The sequence below is a fragment of the Primulina huaijiensis genome, chromosome 14, assembly GCF_012295235.1.
Source record: "Primulina huaijiensis isolate GDHJ02 chromosome 14, ASM1229523v2, whole genome shotgun sequence".
NCBI lineage: Eukaryota > Viridiplantae > Streptophyta > Magnoliopsida > Lamiales > Gesneriaceae > Primulina > Primulina huaijiensis.
The window spans coordinates 1,832,966-1,853,116 of NC_133319.1; the positions used below are offsets into that span (position 1 = coordinate 1,832,966).

Genomic DNA, 20,151 nt, shown 5'->3' on the forward strand with positions numbered 1-20,151 from the left:
TTTTTATGTACAAAATTGTTGGTATAAATAAAATATCGATATTTTAGTCTAGCTCAATTCGATTTCAGTTAAATCCAATATGATATACAACAATTTGAAAACGGTTTCATCCGGTTCGAACCGGTCCAATTCAATTCGGGAACATCTTTTTATGTTCTAATGATTCTGATGTAAAAAATAAAATAAAAATTGTCGGCCCAAAAATCTCACCTGATCGGTGAATAGCAAACCCAAGGCCCAAAATGGCCCAAATACAAAACAATCACCGCAGCCCAGTAGCTGCAACCGTCTCCAGCAACATAGGCCTGAGTTTTCTTGATTTAACTCCAAGTTCCTCTAACAGGTTGAAGCCATGGCTCTGCTGATGGAGACCGGTTCAGAGCCGAAAACCGAGGGTGAAATAATTGACCTTGAAGCCATCTCTGCTCTTAAAGAGTCTGCTGCTATTGAACTTAAGGTTACGCTTGTGGCATCGTTTTTTCGTAATAATTCTGCTTGTTAGTTATTGCTTTTTTTCCTTGGCTATTTTTGTGGTTTCCGATACATGTATAGATATGTGTTCCATTATCTTGGATTTGTACGTTTCAAATTCACTGAATACGATGTGTATACTCATCTTTCTGTTTATGGGATGCTTTTCGTTGAATGGAAATCAAAGTTTGTAAAATTAATTCTTTTGGCCAAGAGATGTGTTTCCTGTGCTGAAAGAGAGTAAAAAACCAGAGAAATTTGTACTTTTTGGTATGTTGTGTGTTAACAAGACACTTGTTAGATTTAGGTGAGTGGGGGGCTGCTTCATTTTTGGGTGGAAGAAACATGTATTTTTTGAAAAAATTAAGCTTGAAGATTGAAAGCCTTTTCGTCCGAGGAATATGAGTGATGCGATCATCCAAAAATATCCATCCACCTCTCCTGAGAGTTGTGTACCATTTATGCTCAATCAGATAGACGAGAACACATTTACTCAAGGAAGGTCGAGCAATTGATGAGAATTATTATTTTGGTTTTCCGTGCCTTCCCAGGACAAGGGTAATGAGTGTGTAAAAATGGGGAAGAAGCATTATTCAGATGCTATTGATTGCTACACAAGGGCCATTAATCAGAAGGCCTTGGGCGATTCAGAGCACTCCATTCTTTATTCCAATCGGGCTCATGTCAATCTGCTCCTAGGAAATTACCGACGTGCTCTTCAGGATGCTGAGGAAGCTTGTAAACTAAGTCCAACAAATGTTAAGGTTGTGGCTTTATTCTCATTTCATTGCCACATGGAGTATGATTATTCATTTAGTTACTAAATCTTTTATGCTATTTAGGCACTTTATCGAGCAGCCAAAGCATCATTATTTCTAAATTTGTTGGATGAGGCAAAGGCATATTGTGAAAAGGGTCTCCAGCAATCACCCGCTAACGAAGAATTAAAGAGGCTGTTGAATCAAATCGAAATAAAGAAATCAGAACAAGAATCCCGTGAAGTAGGCATTTCAAAAGCTGTGGCGACAGCTGAGGTTTGAGGTTTACGATGTTCTGACTCTTGTGTACTTGGACATCTGCATACTTGTGATCTCCTCATTGATTTTTTTACAGAGCCTTGTCTCCTCCTTGGAAGATAGGCAACTAAAAGTGGGAAGGGCAATATATCAAGAGCTCACTGGAATCAAGAAACCGATGTTAGACAAAAGCAATATGCTTCACTGGCCAGTTATTTTTCTCTATCCCGAGGTTATGTCCAGTGACATCATTGAGGATTTTTGTGAGAGTGACAGGTTTTCAGTTCATCTTGACATGATATCCTGGCATTTCATTTTCTCCATATGAGAAGTTTTCTGACTTGATTGTAGTAATTATTTAATCAGTGTTTTCTTACATGTTAGAGACAGTTCTGTTTGAAATTCCATGTGAAAAATTGTTGCGATCCTTAGCTTGCTAACATGTTCTCAGAAAGTAGTCCACCTTTGCCCTGGGATACAGGAAATGAGTACACTCGCGATTCTCTTGAATTATACTATGAGGTGAGCTAGTACTGACTGGATCTGGTCTATTTTAAACGTTATTTGTGGTTGACTTGATGAATAAGAAGAATTATGGTTGGTCTCTAGTGTTCGAACAACTGGCTTTCTTGAAAAAAATTTCTGCAAATATTATTTATCTTTATTTGCTCATAAGTCTTTCTAAACTGGTGGGATTTGCTACTGACAAGTATATTTTTGTCTCTAACCAGAAGCATAATGTGTTAGACTGAGAGTCGCTCATAAAATATCGATGTGTTTCCATGAAAAACGAAAACATTGATTTTGTTGATGATGTTGGCAATATAATTCAGTAAATTTCTTATTACCAGGAGCATAGTATGATTTTGGCTACTCGGTGATGAGGATGGAGCCAAGGGTGCTGGAGAGGTCAGTCGACCCCCTATGTTTCATGTCCTCTGGAAACTTTACTGATCTGCATGATAAACAAATGAAATATATGGAGAAAATGTCATACTTTTCCTCCATAAAAGAGTTTTCAAAATCGATTTGAATTAGCTCTGACTTTTGCCTCTCACACTATAAATTATTGATCCACCTTCCCACTTCATGTTCCTTACACGTACACTCCAATCTTAGAGGAGTCTTCCTTTTCAGAGAAATAAGTCTGACCAAAAATTGGATGCTGGCGGTGACCTTTTGGGTTATATGAATCACCTCAAGGCTCAAGCTGATAATGTTTCTAGCTCATGACGAGCTTCTATTGCAGTCTTTCAACTTAAATGATCCCATCAACTCTTTTTTACGACAGGCTGGTTCTGGAGTTTGTTTATCCAAGAAAGAAGTGCTCCGTTATCTCTTAGAAGGGACAGCTGCCTCCCATCTGGAAAATTTAGGCACCAAAGGAACTTCAGTTGTCAATCATTCTTCAGCTGCAAATGGTATGCAATTGCTCTCCTTTGACCAACTACATCGATAAACTAAAATACATGGTATCATAGAGGAATTTTGACAAATGTTATTTAGATGTGAATGTACAGATCGAGATGTAATAATTTTTAACATGATACGCAAATCATGAGTCAATAGGAGATTTCTTTGCAACTTCTATATTGATTTCTATGATATATAGTAATGAATGGAGTCCCTCCATCAATATTGAGAAGCATCTTGAATTTATATGGATTTTTAGATGTGAACTTAAAATGTGGAAGTATTTTCCTCGAAAGTGGTTGTTGTGGGATGGTAGGTGTCACCTTGTCGCTTCTATGCAAGGGAACACTTGAAAAGATTTTAAAAATTGAACCATTATGGAAACAAAATATCATTTTCAGATGTTCATTACCAAATTATTACGAGGCGAAAAGCTCAATTCTTCTTCCAGCCTTACCAAGATCGGTGATTGTGATGTAGTGGTGATGTGTCGTAAATAGCTTATTGCTTTCCTTTTGCAGCTAAGAATTATCTGAAATGTATTATGTATATGTTCGAGAGGTGAGTGAAGAATACAACTAAATATCAAATTGTGTTCTTTGATGACATTAGATTTTCTGAACTAATACTAACATTCTGATTTTCAGTAAATGACCCAAAATGGGCCCGAGTGGATGAAAGAAAAACACTTCTTGACATTCTGAAAGGTCACGAGTTTATTATCCCTGGAATTCCTGGTAAGTCCAGTTCATGGCACATTTTATGTTCCTATATTCCTGCAAGTTTGAAATACTGTGTTTTTTCCACTATTCCTTTTGTTGGCTGCAGTATTTTTTGTTGTTTCTAAAAGGTCCAGCTTCTACAAGGATTTTAAATCTGGAAAATGGTCTCTGCCAGAGTTGTAACAATCAAGATGTCAATCTTTTAACATTACAGGTATGCGACATCACACTTTCATCGATCTGACAAATGATCACGTCCATGCATGACTCTACATAGTTGATCATGAAAAAATAGTATTTCGTTTAATGGATGATTGTTGATTCCTTGGTTTCTAACCTTTTAGTGACCAGTGGTATGTAAAACGAGCAGCGACATGAGTCATACTCTAATCAATCAATATTCAAGTACAAGAATGAAACTTTGAAAGGCGGATACAGCTGTGGTAGTTAGATGAACTAACATCCCCAGCAGCAAAACTAAAACACCCCCAATTTTCTCCAAAAGGTGGAAAAGAAGCTTGATAGAATTTGATGTTGGTAACTCGATATGCACCATCATCAAACACACACAAAGGTTTCTTGGTGTCTTTTTTCGAGAGACATAAGTGAATACGGTTTATAAATTTTTGGTGAATGCCAATGCTGCTGCTCAAGAAGGATAATCATGGTTAAGTTATTTTGAAGAGAACGGCATAAGTAGGATTCCATACAGAGGTTGCCAAAGGTCCACGAATTCTTGCATGGAAGGAATTAGATATCTTGACAAGGGAAATATTTTCTTTCGATTATCATTTCTCGATAAATAAGCATAAGAGAGAAAGTTTAATATCTATGGTTTAATCATTTGGCTACAAAGTGAGGCATGATATCAATTAAAAGATTCCCAATTATGGTCCTTAATTCCCAATATAAGGTACATAGGTCCATTACCTTTTTCTGCTACTAGTTGATGCTACACATTAAAAACGTAGCAAAAATGTGAAGAATCATACATTTTACCCTTTTTCTTTCTCAGTCATATGTATCACAGATCAAACTGTTTTGGCAGTGAGAAGATGGGCACGATCACGGGCCGAGTGTGATGAATTGTAGCAAGACTTCACATTCAACAGATTCTTGACTGTCGATTGCCCTCCCTTTGGCAACACCTTTCTAAAGCTCTGCATTTTGCTTCCTCTCTTTGCTTCCTTCTTCACGGGTAACTCCTGAAATATGATACAAAATAAATTATACTGGCTATGTGGATTACATTTCATTAGCATAAAAAAAATTTAGGGGGAGAGGTAAGAAATTTGTTATGCTGATGGACTTAAATATATTTTGGATGATAACTTATATTTTAAAATAATGTACATTATTTTTAGAGATTTTTCGTTTTGAATAGTGGTTATTGTTTGCTGACCCCTCTTTTACATGGGATGCTAGCTCCTTTTCCATTTAGTTTTCAAAAAATCGATGACATCAAGGAAAATAAGATAGCACTCAAAATTCAAAGTCTAAAGAACCAATACTTGTTGTTAGAGTTGTTTGATTGTTCTGGAAAGTATACTGAGAAATCAACTAGAAATTAGTAAGTATATAGGAACACCATAAAATACATTGCTGATCTAATTCTTTGAATTTATAGAGCTTGTACAGTTTTATTGTTGATCCTCTTCTTTTCTCAGTTAAAATTTTCTAAGTGTCCACCCATTACAGTTGTAGTAATAATAGTTTTACATTCTCTGACACCCCCAACGCTAGCTAGAAGCCTAAAACTAGAGGACGGACTTTGAGAAGTCAAATGTGTTATTTTCCCAACGGGTATTTCAAATCTTAGTTTACTACACGGTTTTACAATACAGCTTAAATCTAAAGACTCGTTAAAACTCCCTAGTCAACTCCGGCTCCTCTCAAAACTACTCCTACACCAATAACTGTGTATTAAGAGTATATCAAACATTGATATTGGCGAGACCTGTGATAATACTACCAAAAAAAGAATTAAATATTTTGGTGTTCCAAATTCAATTTTTCAGAATAACTAGGTTACCTTTAATGATGTTTTGTCATCCCTCAAACCTGCGTCCCTCAAGGCATCATTCTTTCCTGAAGGCAAGCAAAATAAATATTAGTTAATTCATGATTCCCATGTTAACCTTGATCATTTAAAATGTTTGTTCCGTGTATAAGACGTTATTTTTTCATGTTACAAATGAATGGTGCATGTTTTATTCTTATATGTATATCATGCATCTTAATATGTAGAACATGATATTTGTGGGATAGTAAATTTATGTTTAGTTTCTTACGAATATTGTCGATCTGGTTATCATCCATGCCATCCGAAAAATATATTCGAAAGCTCGGCGATCCAGGAAAGGCGTCATCATCCTGATGATTAATCATTCTCTCCTTATCATGTGCTCCATCCTCATCTTCGCTACCATCTTTGTCCGTCAGAATGTTTTCAATCTTGGTTTTATCACCCTTAGTTTCCTGCTCTTTGGGTTCATTTGTGGCCTTCATTTTTGGGCTGAATTCAGTAAGCATCTCGTCTTTTCCACTAGGATTTCTGGGATCTTTTCCCTTGAAACTTTCCAATTTCCCAACCGAATTTGTGCCATGTCCGGTGGGCGATGGCTCATTTTTCGAGGGACCGGAGCCATCTTTGGTTGGTGATGGCACATTTTTCGATGTGTCATATTCGGATGATGAAAAATGGGAAGCGTTATCTTCCTCATCTCGATCATGCAAAAGTAGCTCTTTCTTCGAAGGTGTTGAATTCTTTAGGGGTTGTGTATGCCTACGCTTTTTAATCTCCTCCAACCTGCGGAGGAAGATTGGCCGGAGCTTGGCCGGCAATGTGGTGGCGCCACTGGGGTCGATTTTCGAAACGCCGCAGCCCATTGTTATTAGTTATTATATGTGCAAATGTAGAGCTTGAATGCATAGAGACATGCTGAAAAAATGAAGGGAGAAAAGAAGTATCAATGGTCGGCAAATAGCAAGAATATTCAAAATAAATTCTTGATGGGTGGAGACGAAGTTCAATCCTAGATTTAGGGGTTTATTTTCTTTGTGGCTGTTGGTGTAAAGTTTGACGTGATGTTGAGATTTGGTCTTCGCCCTTTGGTGAATAAGATCCAGTGGTTACAATTTTAGTGAAATGTGGCTTTGCCGTGTCATCTTCTGTGTGTGCGTATGAGTTAAATTATGCATGAAAAATGTAAATTTAGGAGCCAAATATTAGAATTTTGACCCAAATATGACGTGGGGGGATTTCATGATAGATACTGCCCATAGAAATAGTCGAAACGTGTGTTCTTGGACAGGAGGAAGACTGAATTTAATGGCTCTGGTAGCATCTTGCATGGATCAATTAATTTAGTATTAGTCATTCTAAAAATTGCATTTATTTCTTCTTCATTTTTGTAAAATCACTAAAAAAAATTGCTGATGATTTGTAACTCATCTGGTGTCCAAAGTCACGTCTCGAATTCGAGATTCAGTTTTGACCATCTTCTTCCCAAATAAAAAAAAATCACAAAGGAATTCTAATTTGTATGTATTGCGATATGTCTTGGTCACGTATCTTTTGTTGTCATAATCAATTATAATTATACAATTTTGTGGACCAATCAATTTAGTCATTCTCATTTAAATCATGTAATTAAATAATTAATATCATATTCGATTTTATAATTGTGTTTAAAAAAACAAATCTTTAATTTGCACGTGTTTTTAATAATTTAATTATAAAAAATATAACAATGATATTAATCGTTTAATTAGATGATTTTGATTGAGAAAGACAAAAATTGATTGTCAAGATATAAATATAAGATTATAATTTATTTAATAATATATATATATATATATATATACTAGTTATTCTGTACACGCGATGTATGTGTGTACAATTTTTTTTTATTATCATCGATGGAATAAAGTGAAATTTGACAAATTATGGAGGGACTAAATTGATATTTGAATTGTTGAAATAAAAAAAATAAAAATAAAAATGTGTTGAAATTTAAAAAAAAAGAACAAAAAATAAAAGTGTAATATTAGTATCATATAAAGGTAAAGTTGGAAAAAAAATTGTTTTTTAAGTGGTTATTATCATATCTTCAATTTTAAAATAGATATATATAAAATAATAATAATAAAACTGATGTTTTGTTCGGCTCTCCTCTGAACCGTACCCCAGACACTGACAATTCCGCCACCAACGTCGGTAATACATATGTTCGGTTCTTCTCTGAACCCATCCATCTTGATATCTCTGACGACAAAGAACGTGATGTTAACAATAATTCCAACAACCGTTCCGGTTACACCTCAACAAGCGGCAATAATCAGATGGATGGTGGTAGTCATTTCAGGGTTTCGGATTCTCCAGTTAACAGGGTTTTAGAAAGACTAGAGCTAAGATTGAAGAGAAAATGGTTGGATTCTTGCTTAATATTGCTACAGTCGTCAGTGCCCGGGTTCCAGGGGATGGATGATTCATCAAAAGCGAAGCTTTGCTTCGGGCAGTTCTTGTGCTCGGACATGAATTATTCCGGTGCTGGGGGGCTTCCCTCAAACGTTCATACCTTGAATTTGGTTGATCTTAAGGGTTTTGTCTTACAGGTAAATATCGAGCTATGATGCACTTATTTACTTCTGATCTGATGTATATTCTATGTAGTTTCTGTGAAGTAATTATATTGTATCATTAAACTGCTATTGAACGGGGACTTGTTTGAAGAATGCCACATATCCCACTTGAAGATCTGCCAAGTTGATATTTTAATGAGAATTTTTGTGACCTGTATTCTGGGATGAAATTGCTTTGTGGTCTTATTATTGTTCTATTCACTGTAAACGTCATTCGTAGTTCTAGTTTACTATTTTTTAAACTAAAAGCTCGTGTGAGGGGATGTTTACAGCATGGCTGTGGGATCCGAGTGTAAGAACTGACTATAACCTCTGATATAACCTGCATGTTTTTTGTTGGAACCATAACCTTTTGACATAACCTGCATGCATTTTTGCTGGAAACCAGTAGCCTCTACGGGAACAGAAGGTGTAATTGATGAATACACTGTTTATTTTGTTGGCATCCATATTCCAGCACAGTTCTCTGCTGAATTTGGGTAGTTAGAATATCATTTTCTCTGAATCTAAATACTTCTCAGTGTCGCATTTGTGGTATGATTATATTTAATTGGTTTTTTATAACCTGAAAGAGTATGGCATTTATCTTAGTTAATCGGTAAATGAATATCCATCTAACACAGATACGGGCGATGGATTACTTTCTGTTTGATTTACACCTAACTGTTTTTTTATCAGTGCATTCTGACTGGTGTGAAGGGATTTCAATACAAAAAAAAGGCCACGTATGAACTTCGAGTTTATGTTGATAATCATTAAATATGGCTATGTTAATACTTGTGTAATGTTTGAATGGATTATTTTTCCCTGACCATTCAATGTAGAATAACCAGTTTTCTCTAGGTTGTACAAAGCGAAAAGGGTTGTCTCCTCAGGAGGTTTCAAGTGATCTGGCTTCTTCAGACTCCAAGAAGGTCAAAGATATGAAGGAAACATTCAAACAGTTCCAGATATTCCTAGTGAACTTTGAGGTATATTGATCCCATGTTCTGTCAGCTTTTAACCACAGGTTTATTTCGAATTATGACAGACGAGTCTCTAAATACTGGAGTAAAGTCAAACTCAACCATTAAAAGCGTGAAAATGCTTTTACTTGTGGACTCCGCTTGCTACCTTGAAAAGTTAGATGGATATGCTGTCTGATGGCTAAATTGGGTTAGTTATTTAGTTTTTTGTTACAAATGTATTGTACAAATGATGTCGATCGAAGATTTCAAGTGAAGGATGCATGTGGGTTTTGCTCATTCTTCAATACCACTGGAAAAATATCGATGCTTTACTATCTTTTGCACCTGAACTTTGACTTGCTTTAGATTCTTTCTTCTCTCCTTTTCAGCGTACAATAGTTGTAGAGATGAATAAAACTTCTCATGTCCCAGTTGCTCTTGAAATGACTAAGGGTTGTTCAGCATCCGATGCCAGTTTACTTCTTAAAAGGATAAAAGTTTCCATTTCGACTCCAACTAAATGTTGCCATTTGAATCCTTTTGATGAATCTCCTTGAAAGCAATAAACATGAATGATATTCCGCAGCGTAATCGTGCCAACAAAATAGATGTCAGAAACTTGAATCTTGTAAAAGCTTAAGAGTGTGGTTATGGCTGTGGAACTTGGGATCTGTTCTAGTCGGAAGTGCGGGCTGAGTTAACTATCTTTCGCTTATAATGTATCTTGAAAGATTTGGAGGCAAGGATGGATTAACTGGTTCAACAGTTATCTGTGAAGTTTGACAAACCCGTGCTTCATACCCCACTAAGAATCGAGCCTCACTCTTAAGAGTACTTCCTAAATGAAAGACCAAAGTTTGCACCATGTCCTTGAGATCAAAGTTTTGTGATTCTATTTTACGCTGGGCACGCAGAATCCAACTACTACATCAGAATGTTGGGGAGAATGAGCAGAATCTGACTGCAAGTTTTCTTAGTGGTGCTGCTCTCGCAGGAACTCGGTGCCAAGATTTTGAAAAAACTGCTGTTGAACCAAGATATCATAAAGAACATCGTCCAAAAGCGCGATTAACACAGGCTCCCAGGCATTTCGGAATTTCTCAATGAAAGTAGACAATATTTCATGCTTTCGTTTCACTTCATGTAGGTCTTGTTTAGATTGCGAGTTCCCCTTTCACCAGACTGTACCACCCGATAAACCTGTGCAGCTGCTCTACCTGCCGTCATACTGAACAAAGGCTTCATTGTTGGGGGTGGGCGTTTTTCCCTGGCATACGGGCTCATTTCGGAATTCGGAATTGTTGTTTGCATACTCCCACGCGGTAGTTTAGTTGAAAAAACAGGATTCTTGTTCTATTTCTATTGTGTGAAATTATACACGATTTTAATTGCATTAATTTGGTGGTAGTGGTCAGCTTCAAACGGTTATGCTAATATTTAATACTTTCAAACTTCAGGATACCACAACCAAGAACACACACGTAAATCCAAAAAAAAAAACACACTAAATTGACTGATATACATATCGTTATCGTTCATTTCAACGTTCAGCCTCCTGTTCTTCCTGTTCAACAAAATCACGCAGATCAAAATTTACAAAATCAATGGGATCTTTTCATTCTGAATGAGTGTACCTTCTTGGTACTAACAAAATCGCCAAGTTTGTTCTTGGCCTTCCCGTCGGGAGATTTCTTGAAAAGTGTGCCACCATATCTGTTGATCACCTTTTCCTTCACCAATTTGCTGTATATAAAAGAAGCTCCTCTAAACTGCGGTAATACCAACCATGCTACAAACGCTAGTTTCATGTCATACCATATCGGTATCCTGCAACAAACACACCATGCTTGTTAGTTCTCTCACCCCCCACACAACAAAAGAAACAAAAAGTAAGAAAAGCCCTCATCAATTTTCTTAATTCCGTAGTAAATCTGCAGTGATATCAACTTTTAAAACAAAATGAACAAATAAAACAAATTCTAGTTCAATTTTTGACTGTGTGTATAGTCACTTTACATGTATATGAAAACTAATATTTGTTCATGTCATCAATTCATTTTGATGATTCATTATTTTGCACTTTATTTCAATTTTAATTTCATCGAAATGGTATCGAACAAGTCAGATATTAGATCTGATATGAAGAAAAAGTGCAAATTAATAGAACATACCCTTGATTAACTCAAGAATTGGACCAAAAATGAAAACATACAAATTAAAATACCTCTGAAAATTTGATTTCCCCTATATATTTATAAACTTGGTCCATACCTAATATGAATGTATATATACTGATTCAGAACATGATATCCAAGTGTTGTATATTTGATTACTTAGATTTACAAATTGAAAAAAAAAAGATATATATTATATTTATTACCATTGTAAGACGGGCTCCAGCAACATCTCCATGAGTGTAAGAAAAGAATACAGAATCCAATAAGCGAGCCATTGCTGATCATCTAATTTTGATGGGCTTTCTATCGCCATCACCGATGCATATCTATTGAATAAATTTTCAAGAAACATAAAAATTTAATACATAAGACTGACGATCCCTTTAGGATTCAACCAACACACATATATGCATATACATATATACATATATATAATAACTCACAGTGGATAGAGCAGCATCATTGCGGGCCTGTCAAAATTAAAACAAGAGAATATAAATCATACTAAATCGATTCTAATATAAATTTTGCATGTTAAAACAAGATATATGTACAGAATAGAAGCTGGAACTGAGAAAAATTTACCCTGCAAGAGAATGAAGGAAGGTGATCAGAGTCCAGAAATTATTTTCCATGATCTCCTTTATTTTAGTGAGACCTTAAAAACTCCGAAAACAAAGCGAGCAAATAGATTCAACTGAGTAAGATTTGTTTCGTGTCGGTTTCAAATTCTAGAAATTGATGACAGATTTAAAGGAGGGAGAGGCGAGGACACGTGGCGAAATGGGCATTGGCATCAGATTCTTGGTGCTCAAAACGTGGCAAAACGAAGTTTAAGTGAACCCCTCCAAGGGGTTAGTCATCAGATTTCAGATATGTTTTGCTTCTTTTTTTCCCGATTAATTTATATCAATAATGATTTAATTAATAATTATTTAATGCTAGATTTTGAGTTAACTTTAATCCTACTGCATTAATGTGCGGTTTGCTTTGTATGCCTTTCCCAAACTCAAACCGCGTGTTGTTTTTCATGCACAAAGTCGCTGGTGGCGTCAGAATCCATTAGTGATTACAAATATATTTTAATTTGTAATCAGATCTATACATATATATGATTAGATTATATTAATTAACAGTTGATCTTACAATTCCATTTTATGAAATATCAAGTTTTGAATGTTTTTGAANAATAAGAGCAGTGTGAGATATGACTTTCCCTGTGACCTGCAGACAAAGAGATGAACTCGTGAATGGGCGCCGGAAGAGTGTCCGGCGTGGCCACTCCGATGCTTAAGTCAGTGAATGACTCAACAAAATACCAATGTAACCAAGTGATGGTTGTGATATTTGTGTAAGAGTGTAGGTNCTGTCTCACAAAATATGACCCGTGAGACCGTCTCACACAAGTTTTTTCATTTGAAAAATTATTTTTTTGTTATTATTTGTTTTATCATTTGCGATTTCGTCATCAAATTTAAATATTAGTGTATTATCTTTGTTTGTTATGCAATATAGCATCAGTGCAATATCAACACTCTCAATTAAAAGTGATTAAAATTATTTGGAATTTGATAACAAAAATGATCGAATTATAAATCGTGAAAGTGAAAACATATTTGACTAAAAATACAAGTTTTATTTTTTATTTATTGAAGTTATGTTTTCTGAAAAGTACGATAAAGTAATGAATCTAAATCATATTATTATGTTAATCTTTTGACAGCTTTTATTGATTAATAATTATGAGTGAGTCTCATGTGAGACCGTCTCACGGATCCTAATCTGTGAGACGAATCAACTCTACCCATATTCACAACAAAAAGTAATATTCTTAGCATAAAAAGTAATATTTTTTTATGGATAACCCAAATAAAAGACTCGTCTTACAAATACGACGTATGAGACCGTCTCACACAAGTTTTTTTCAATAATTATATACTTTGCTTTAATTGTGGACTTTGACCCACTGTCGTGTATTCATATCAAATCCAGATAATATCATGAAATTTTTAGATATAAAAACACATAGTTAAATATAAAAAAATTTATTGATCAGTTTTATATTTAGATACAACATAGAATAATGATATATCTTTTTAAATTTTTTTATTGAATTTAAGTTCAATATTAATCTTATNAAAAACTAGTGCATCAAATAGTCAAGTTACTAAAAGAACGACATATTTTTATTTTTATTTTAAAAATATATATACGGCCGCAATGTTTATTCACACTTCCGGAAATTAAATGTTCATTTTTAGGCAATAAAGAGAAAATGGTCTGAATTTTTCCAGAAACACATCCAATTAACTAAAAATTTATGTACATTCCAAGTCTCTAGCTGTTACTTTCAATTCAATTCCATATATAATATAAAAATAATTCATATACAATATTTTAAAATCATAAACTTATAATTAACGCGATATTTGTTATAGAATAAAACTTTGATTAATTATTCATTTTTATTTTATCTTATATTGTATAAAAAAAATTAATATTATATATCATTATCTCATACAAATATATCGATATATTATTTTTATATTATATGTCGTTCATCGTCACATCAACTATGATAAAAATATTCACGCAACATGATCATACTAATACAATTTATTATACATCAATAAAGTCAAATCAAAATACAAATTATGTTATATTTTCTCCCAAATCCCTTTGGTGATATACTGATATTGCATTAGAAGATAGATCATACACTATAAATCACAAATACATACATACATATATATATATATATATGGCCTATATATGTACACACATGTATGTGTGTGTGTATATACATATGGCCAGCAGGAACGCATATCGACGGTGAGGGGTTTTCATCACTTTCATGGGGCAATCATCCAGTGCACAAGAATTCCCCGTTTTACCCTCGCCATCCTCAACATTTACATCACAGTACATGCATTTGGATTCTCGTCACTAAACATCTCTGGAGGATATTCGTATAATGCAGTCCATTCTGGTACGAATCTTTGAGGATTGAACTCGTGATTTTGTGACCTGTAATAATGGTAGGATTCACTCCTTTTCATCTCTAACTCCGAAGTGTCCACCTCTGCAGCCGGTTCGGACGGCGGCTCTCCTCCTCGGCCGCCGGTGTCGTCCTTGTTTTCTTCAGGTTTCTTGGCTTCTTTTTCTCCTTCCTCCACTTTCTTCTCCGGTTCTCCGCCTTCGGTGCTCTTTCCCTCCTCTTTCTTCTCCGCCTCCGTTGCCACGATGGCTGCGTGTTTTCCGGTCTTTCTGTGCACGTATTCGACGAGAGTTTCGGGTTCGAAAACACCTTTCACGGTTACTTGTGATCTTTTAAGGTCTGGTTCTGCATTTTCCACTCCTAAACAGAAAACCATTCACTCCTGTTAGAATTGTTGACATTTGCATATATGAATGAATTCAAACAGAATCATGTGTAGGTGATTTTTTCATGTTATATAAGAATATATATATATATGTGTGTGTGTGTGTGTGTGTGTGTGTATATATATGTATTTTTTTTATTTTCATGTTATATAAGAATATAGATTCTCACAGGTAATTAAGAAAATTCAAACCCCTACTACTTTAAGAGAACCAAAAAGTGGCGAAGAAAAGTAAACAATAATCTTAGAAAAAATAGGTTACCGATCAATTAATTAAAGAATGAAAAATCCCACAAATGATCTTTTCCTGTTTAAGCAAAATGGAGGAAAAAGAAATCCCACCTTTCATTCTTTGAATGCGTTTCTTGATTTCTTGAGCACAAGCTTCACAGTGCATGTACACTCCCAACACAACTGTAATCACACGAGGAGCCTGTACGTACCCAAAAAAAAAAAAGATTAATTATTACATGAATATTAAATAATTCTCCTAAAATCAAACAAAAAGCTGGAAAGGATTTTTCTTTTTTTTTTTTTAAAGACGAGCCTCCTTTTTTTCCTCTTCAGATTTGACCATCTCCTTCTCGTCTTGAGGGTTCTTGGGCTCTTCGAGTGGCTTTGGAATTGGTGAAATGAGCTCCACTTGGCGATGGCTCTTCTTCTTGATCCTCTCCAAAACCTTGAGTGGATCTGCTTTATCACCTTTCACTACAACTTTACTCGTCCTGCAATCTGTTATCACATCCTCCACTCCTGCAAATTAACCAGGAAAAAAAGCTCAGATAAAAACAATTACATTATTCATAAAAGGAGATGATTTCCATTTTTTCCAGAAATAAAAAAAGACCCAGAAAAGATGAGGAACATAGAATCCTTATATATACCTTCAAAGCCTTTGAGACACCTGCGGACTTTCGTGGCGCAGCCCTCGCAATGCATGTAAACCTTCAATATAATTTCTTGCGTCGGAGTAGGAGGAGGCTGCGGCGGCTGCTCCGCCTTGGATTCTTCAGATTTCTTCTCCTCAATCTTGATAGATTCTAATTCTTTCTTTTCCTCATCCTCAGGCTTCCCCGCTTCCTTCGATTTCTTCTCTTCCTTCATAAATTTAAGTGAACACAAACATACAAATAAAACAATTTAGAAATAAGTATGAAACCAAAAAATACAGCTTTGAGCGGTTGAAATAAGATAGCAAGAATAAGATCACCTCTCCCATTTCTTTCTTTCTTTGTTATTATATATTCTTTTTCTAGCTTTCTCTTGAGAAGCCCACAGAACGGAAGATAGCTTGAGAATTATACTTGTGAAAAGCTCACTTTTGTGTGTGTATCTTTTGTCTGTTTCTTGTTGAAAACACTGACGTACGTACAGAAGTAGAATACGCAGTACATATACATATATATGTGTGTGAGTGTATAAGTGTATTGTTTCTTGGGAGAAAGAGGAGTGGAAGAAAGAAGAGGGGAGTGTAATCAGATTTCAAGGTTGCAGTGAATCTGGTGTTTATCGTGTAAGTGACGTAGGCTTACTACTCGTGGCAGTCTCGCTATGGATATTGTTTTCTGTTCAAGTATTTAACATGAGTCCAAATTTGATAAATCGATATTATTTGTGATTATTAATTTTTTCAGTGATGTAAATTATATTTTAATATATTGTAATATGACGTTTTTGTTTTATTTTAATTATTTATATTCGTGATATTTTTCAATGACAAAAACTTATATAAGACGGTCTCATGGGTAGTATTTTATGAGACAGATCTCTTATTTTAGTCATCCATAAAAAAATATTATTTTTTATAATAAGAGTATTACTTTTTATTGTGAATATTGGTAAGGTTGACCCGTCTTACATATAAAGATTCGTGAGATCGTCTCACAAAAGACCTACTCTTTTCTACACACGTATTATTTGACATGTTCTTCCATATAATTTGGGAGAAGTAATTGAAATTAATTTGAAGAAAGACTCTTGTCGCTTGCACGGAAGGAATTCCTGAACATTCATATATATCTTGGATCTTTGGAAGATGATCAAGCACAAATAACTTTATTAAAAGAGTAATCGAAATCAGTTGAAAACGATGATAGGACCCAAAATCAAATACATGATATTATGTATTGCACGTATTTTATTTATTAAGTTTTGATTTGGTTATATTTATGTGAGGAAAATAATCAATTGGCTTAGTGGTAAGATGAGACCTCAAGATTCATTAAGTATTGAATTCAAATAGAAGAAACTTGAACATGTTAATATATTTGCAAACCCTAGACATGCATACAAATCATGTAGCATCAACTGAAACTTTTGAATTTAAGTCATAACGGGTTTAGAATCCACCATTTTAATGTTTAGAAATTTGCTACAATGAATTTCTTCATTCCAGCATTTTTCGCTCGATATTTTTTTCCCAAAGATCTCCATAATTCTCACGCTGTTTTCATTGGAATATACGTGTCACATAACGTATTGTAGAAAATTTTTTATATTTATTTTTCTAAAAAAAATTATATGGATATCATATATGTTTGTGTGAGTGGTGTTGCATATACGTGTATATGATCCGAAGGAAGGAGAGAATTAAATAAACACAAACTTTTATTAGACCGTCAATTTTGTGAAACGATTTTATCATATTCGATATATGAAAAAAATATTATTTTTAATATCAAAATTATTATTTTTCATTCTCGATAAGACTGAATCTGAAACTGTCTCACAAGAGATCTACTTATAAATAAATGAGTATTGATGTTGCTGAAATCCGAGATGGTAGCAGAGAGGTCGGATCTTCACTTGAGGAGCTCGGATCGGACTTTCGAAATCTGGAAGCACAAACAAGAACGTTAGAAGGGGGTCGGAAGATTGTTCCGGGAGGTCGGCTCGGTTCGTGATGGGAGGTCGGTAGGGGAAGTCAGCCACCTCTTTCTGATTGACGAGATTACTGGAGTTTGGGAGGTCGGCCTAAATGACCTCTCGGATGACCTCTCACCAGCTTCGTGTGAATGAGGTGATCTCATGACGAGCTCTATCATGAAGATGACTTTCCGGGACTTTCTGAATACTTTTGTAGGCTTTATCCTTGTGGGCTTTCGAGAGTGGGCCGAGTCTATCCCTTAGAGTATGATCAATATATTATAGAATCTAATTTGATCAAAGAGTCCTTGCTTGAAGAATTTTCGATAAATTTTATACAAAAGCGGTTGATATATATGTCAATGATGATCGCAATAAAAGACGTGGACGCAAAAATGAAAGAAATGGATCGTTGATGATTATATTACATGAAATAACAGCCATCATTATTGTAAAGCTGATTACGATTTTAATTTTTAGCTTTATCTTTTGATATAGCCCACATGCAATATAATGCATGTTGATTATATATATTTCAAAAATTAAATGGAAAAGGAAATGGTGTGTTTAATTTAATTTAATTTTCCCTATCGAAACCTTTTTTTGTCCCAAATAAAATCCCACTCATAATTTTTATTTTCCCCTCTAACAATTCCTTAATTTTTCATCCAATTTTAGATATACCATTATATATTTATTTGTTCATATTTATCATGAACAAATAATTGTATGATTTAATTGACAATTGAAAAGTTATTTCAAAAATTACAATTTGCATAAAAGTAGAGTGACATAATTATTATCGCATAATGCAGTAATGCTTTCTGTCAATTCCCAATCGAAAGATGTGGTGCGCATTGGTGTTATACTTCGTTAAGGAATGGAATGGTTCTTTTGGCAGACAGGACGAGATAACAATCCATGAATTTTTATATATTTCATCAAAGTTACGTTACTTAAAACCCCTCGAACAAAAAAGTGCATACCATTATTTCGTATATTGTCGTCAATAAAAGTTTTTCGAAACTAAACATGTAGAGTATAAACTCACGAGATATAAGAATCAGCACGCATATTTGCGTCGAGTTACTACTCGATCACGTGTCGGTTACTCCGTCCAAACAAGAAGTAGAGATTTTCCCCTTGCTCCATTGTCAAATGCACAAATTAATGTTACGATACATATTTTTATTTTATTTATTTTTTATAATGGATATGATCATAATATGATAAAAGCCACGTGATGGACTAAAACCCGACATATCATGGTACAATAATTTCACGGGTCGGTCCAAATTTCTTTTATCGTACCTCGTGGAACCCAATAAAAATGTAAAGGTTTTTGTAGGAAACGAATCTATACAACACCAAATTGTACTTAAGGCCCACACACAAATGAGTCATTGATACAATGCATCTAGTTCATTGTTACGACAATACCTGTTGATCATGAGCGTCTTGATTTTCAGAACATCTGGTGGAACGTCATTTATTGTCTCTTTATATATTGTTGAATTAAATGATTCGATAATATTCGTGTGATCAACATCTTCTCAAACTGTTTTTTTTTAAAAAAAGCGGAGGGGCAAGATGTTCGCAAGAATATCGTCGAAATATTTTAATTCAGGAGTGTGTGAAGGGACGATCGATGTGATGTTCTATTAGATTTCCAGGTGAATATCTTACGACGCCTATGAGATGCTCGCCAACATATGAGAATCACATCAAAACTATATATATGTCGCAATCCATCGCATTGGAGTTTGAATCCATTAACTCGACACATTATGTGAAAATTCGAATAGTTGAATTATATAAGTTAAAAATAAAATTCATATTTTTTTGTATTATGAACACATGCATATAAATATATCTTTATTTGAAATATTTTTTTTATTACTTTATTATTTTATATATATATTACAAGATGAACAAAAAGAACATGAATGATGAGTGTAAGCAAAGAAGTGAATTGTAGTAATGAGCGCTTATCGCTTTATCAAAAATTACCGATGGTAATAGTGTAACTCAAATATTTTAAAATGTAAAGTTGCACAAATATCACGTTTCTATTATTCTACCAAGCAAAGATAATTATTGCACATAGAGAATATATCTCCTAATAATTGCATTCCTTAATTCCTTGCAATCAATGAAAATCGAACATGTAACCTTGGATCTGATACCAATTGTAGGACCGAGCGTTTACTGTTTTACCAAAAATTATAGCTGACGGTAACAGTGCAAATCAAATATTTTAAATCGCACAACAGTACAAATGTCACATTTTAGTTGTTCTACTCAGTAGATACAATTGCTGCACTCCAACAATTCTCTCATAATAATTACACTTCTTGCAATCAATGATACTCGAACATGTGACATTAACTGTGATTTCAATTGTATGATCAAACATTTGTCGTTTTACCGAAAAATAAAATTGATGGTAACATTGTAATTCTAATATTTTGAAATATACAACGATTCAAATATCATATTTTAATTGATCTACC

The 20,151-nt window shown here is 34.4% G+C and overlaps 5 protein-coding genes across 8 annotated transcripts; 2 read left to right on the plus strand and 3 right to left on the minus strand.

Moving 5' to 3' along the window:
- The first annotated feature begins 263 nt into the window (after positions 1-263).
- Positions 264-4,989, plus strand: LOC140957236 (uncharacterized). 2 transcript variants are annotated; one of them, XM_073414376.1, is made up of 9 exons: positions 264-457; positions 1,023-1,235; positions 1,314-1,505; positions 1,585-1,785; positions 1,929-2,009; positions 2,779-2,908; positions 3,548-3,637; positions 3,729-3,836; positions 4,653-4,989. In XM_073414376.1, the coding sequence occupies exons 1-8, from the start codon at positions 353-355 to the stop codon at positions 3,803-3,805; spliced, it is 1,089 nt and encodes a 362-aa protein (XP_073270477.1). In that variant the 5' UTR covers positions 264-352; the 3' UTR covers positions 3,806-3,836; positions 4,653-4,989. The 2 variants fall into 2 exon arrangements, with proteins under 2 accessions (XP_073270477.1, XP_073270476.1); XM_073414375.1 differs by having other exon boundaries at positions 4,671-4,989.
- On the minus strand, positions 3,843-7,113 carry LOC140957237 (uncharacterized). The gene is made up of 3 exons (XM_073414377.1): positions 5,914-7,113; positions 5,655-5,710; positions 3,843-4,827 (listed from the first exon to the last, which is right to left on the minus strand). Exons 1-3 carry the CDS (start codon positions 6,509-6,511, stop codon positions 4,654-4,656), a joined length of 828 nt encoding a protein of 275 aa, XP_073270478.1. The 5' UTR covers positions 6,512-7,113; the 3' UTR covers positions 3,843-4,653.
- A 693-nt stretch (positions 7,114-7,806) lies between these two features.
- On the plus strand, positions 7,807-10,385 carry LOC140956630 (recQ-mediated genome instability protein 1-like). The gene is made up of 3 exons (XM_073413457.1): positions 7,807-8,239; positions 9,110-9,180; positions 9,297-10,385. Exons 1-3 carry the CDS (start codon positions 7,967-7,969, stop codon positions 9,337-9,339), a joined length of 387 nt encoding a protein of 128 aa, XP_073269558.1. The 5' UTR covers positions 7,807-7,966; the 3' UTR covers positions 9,340-10,385.
- Positions 10,386-10,621: 236 nt separating this feature from the next.
- Positions 10,622-12,131, minus strand: LOC140956629 (HVA22-like protein e). 2 transcript variants are annotated; one of them, XM_073413456.1, is made up of 5 exons: positions 11,976-12,131; positions 11,834-11,860; positions 11,594-11,716; positions 10,848-11,040; positions 10,622-10,777 (listed from the first exon to the last, which is right to left on the minus strand). In XM_073413456.1, exons 1-5 carry the CDS (start codon positions 12,023-12,025, stop codon positions 10,754-10,756), a joined length of 417 nt encoding a protein of 138 aa, XP_073269557.1. In that variant the 5' UTR covers positions 12,026-12,131; the 3' UTR covers positions 10,622-10,753. The 2 variants fall into 2 exon arrangements, with proteins under 2 accessions (XP_073269557.1, XP_073269556.1); XM_073413455.1 differs by having other exon boundaries at positions 10,622-11,040.
- A 1,945-nt stretch (positions 12,132-14,076) lies between these two features.
- LOC140956446 (heavy metal-associated isoprenylated plant protein 7-like) lies at positions 14,077-16,262 on the minus strand. 2 transcript variants are annotated; one of them, XM_073413165.1, is made up of 5 exons: positions 15,984-16,262; positions 15,658-15,871; positions 15,321-15,526; positions 15,116-15,206; positions 14,077-14,748 (listed from the first exon to the last, which is right to left on the minus strand). In XM_073413165.1, the coding sequence occupies exons 1-5, from the start codon at positions 15,990-15,992 to the stop codon at positions 14,303-14,305; spliced, it is 966 nt and encodes a 321-aa protein (XP_073269266.1). In that variant the 5' UTR covers positions 15,993-16,262; the 3' UTR covers positions 14,077-14,302. The 2 variants fall into 2 exon arrangements, with proteins under 2 accessions (XP_073269266.1, XP_073269267.1); XM_073413166.1 differs by having other exon boundaries at positions 15,658-15,867; positions 15,984-16,261.
- Between the last annotated feature and the right edge of the window lie 3,889 nt (positions 16,263-20,151).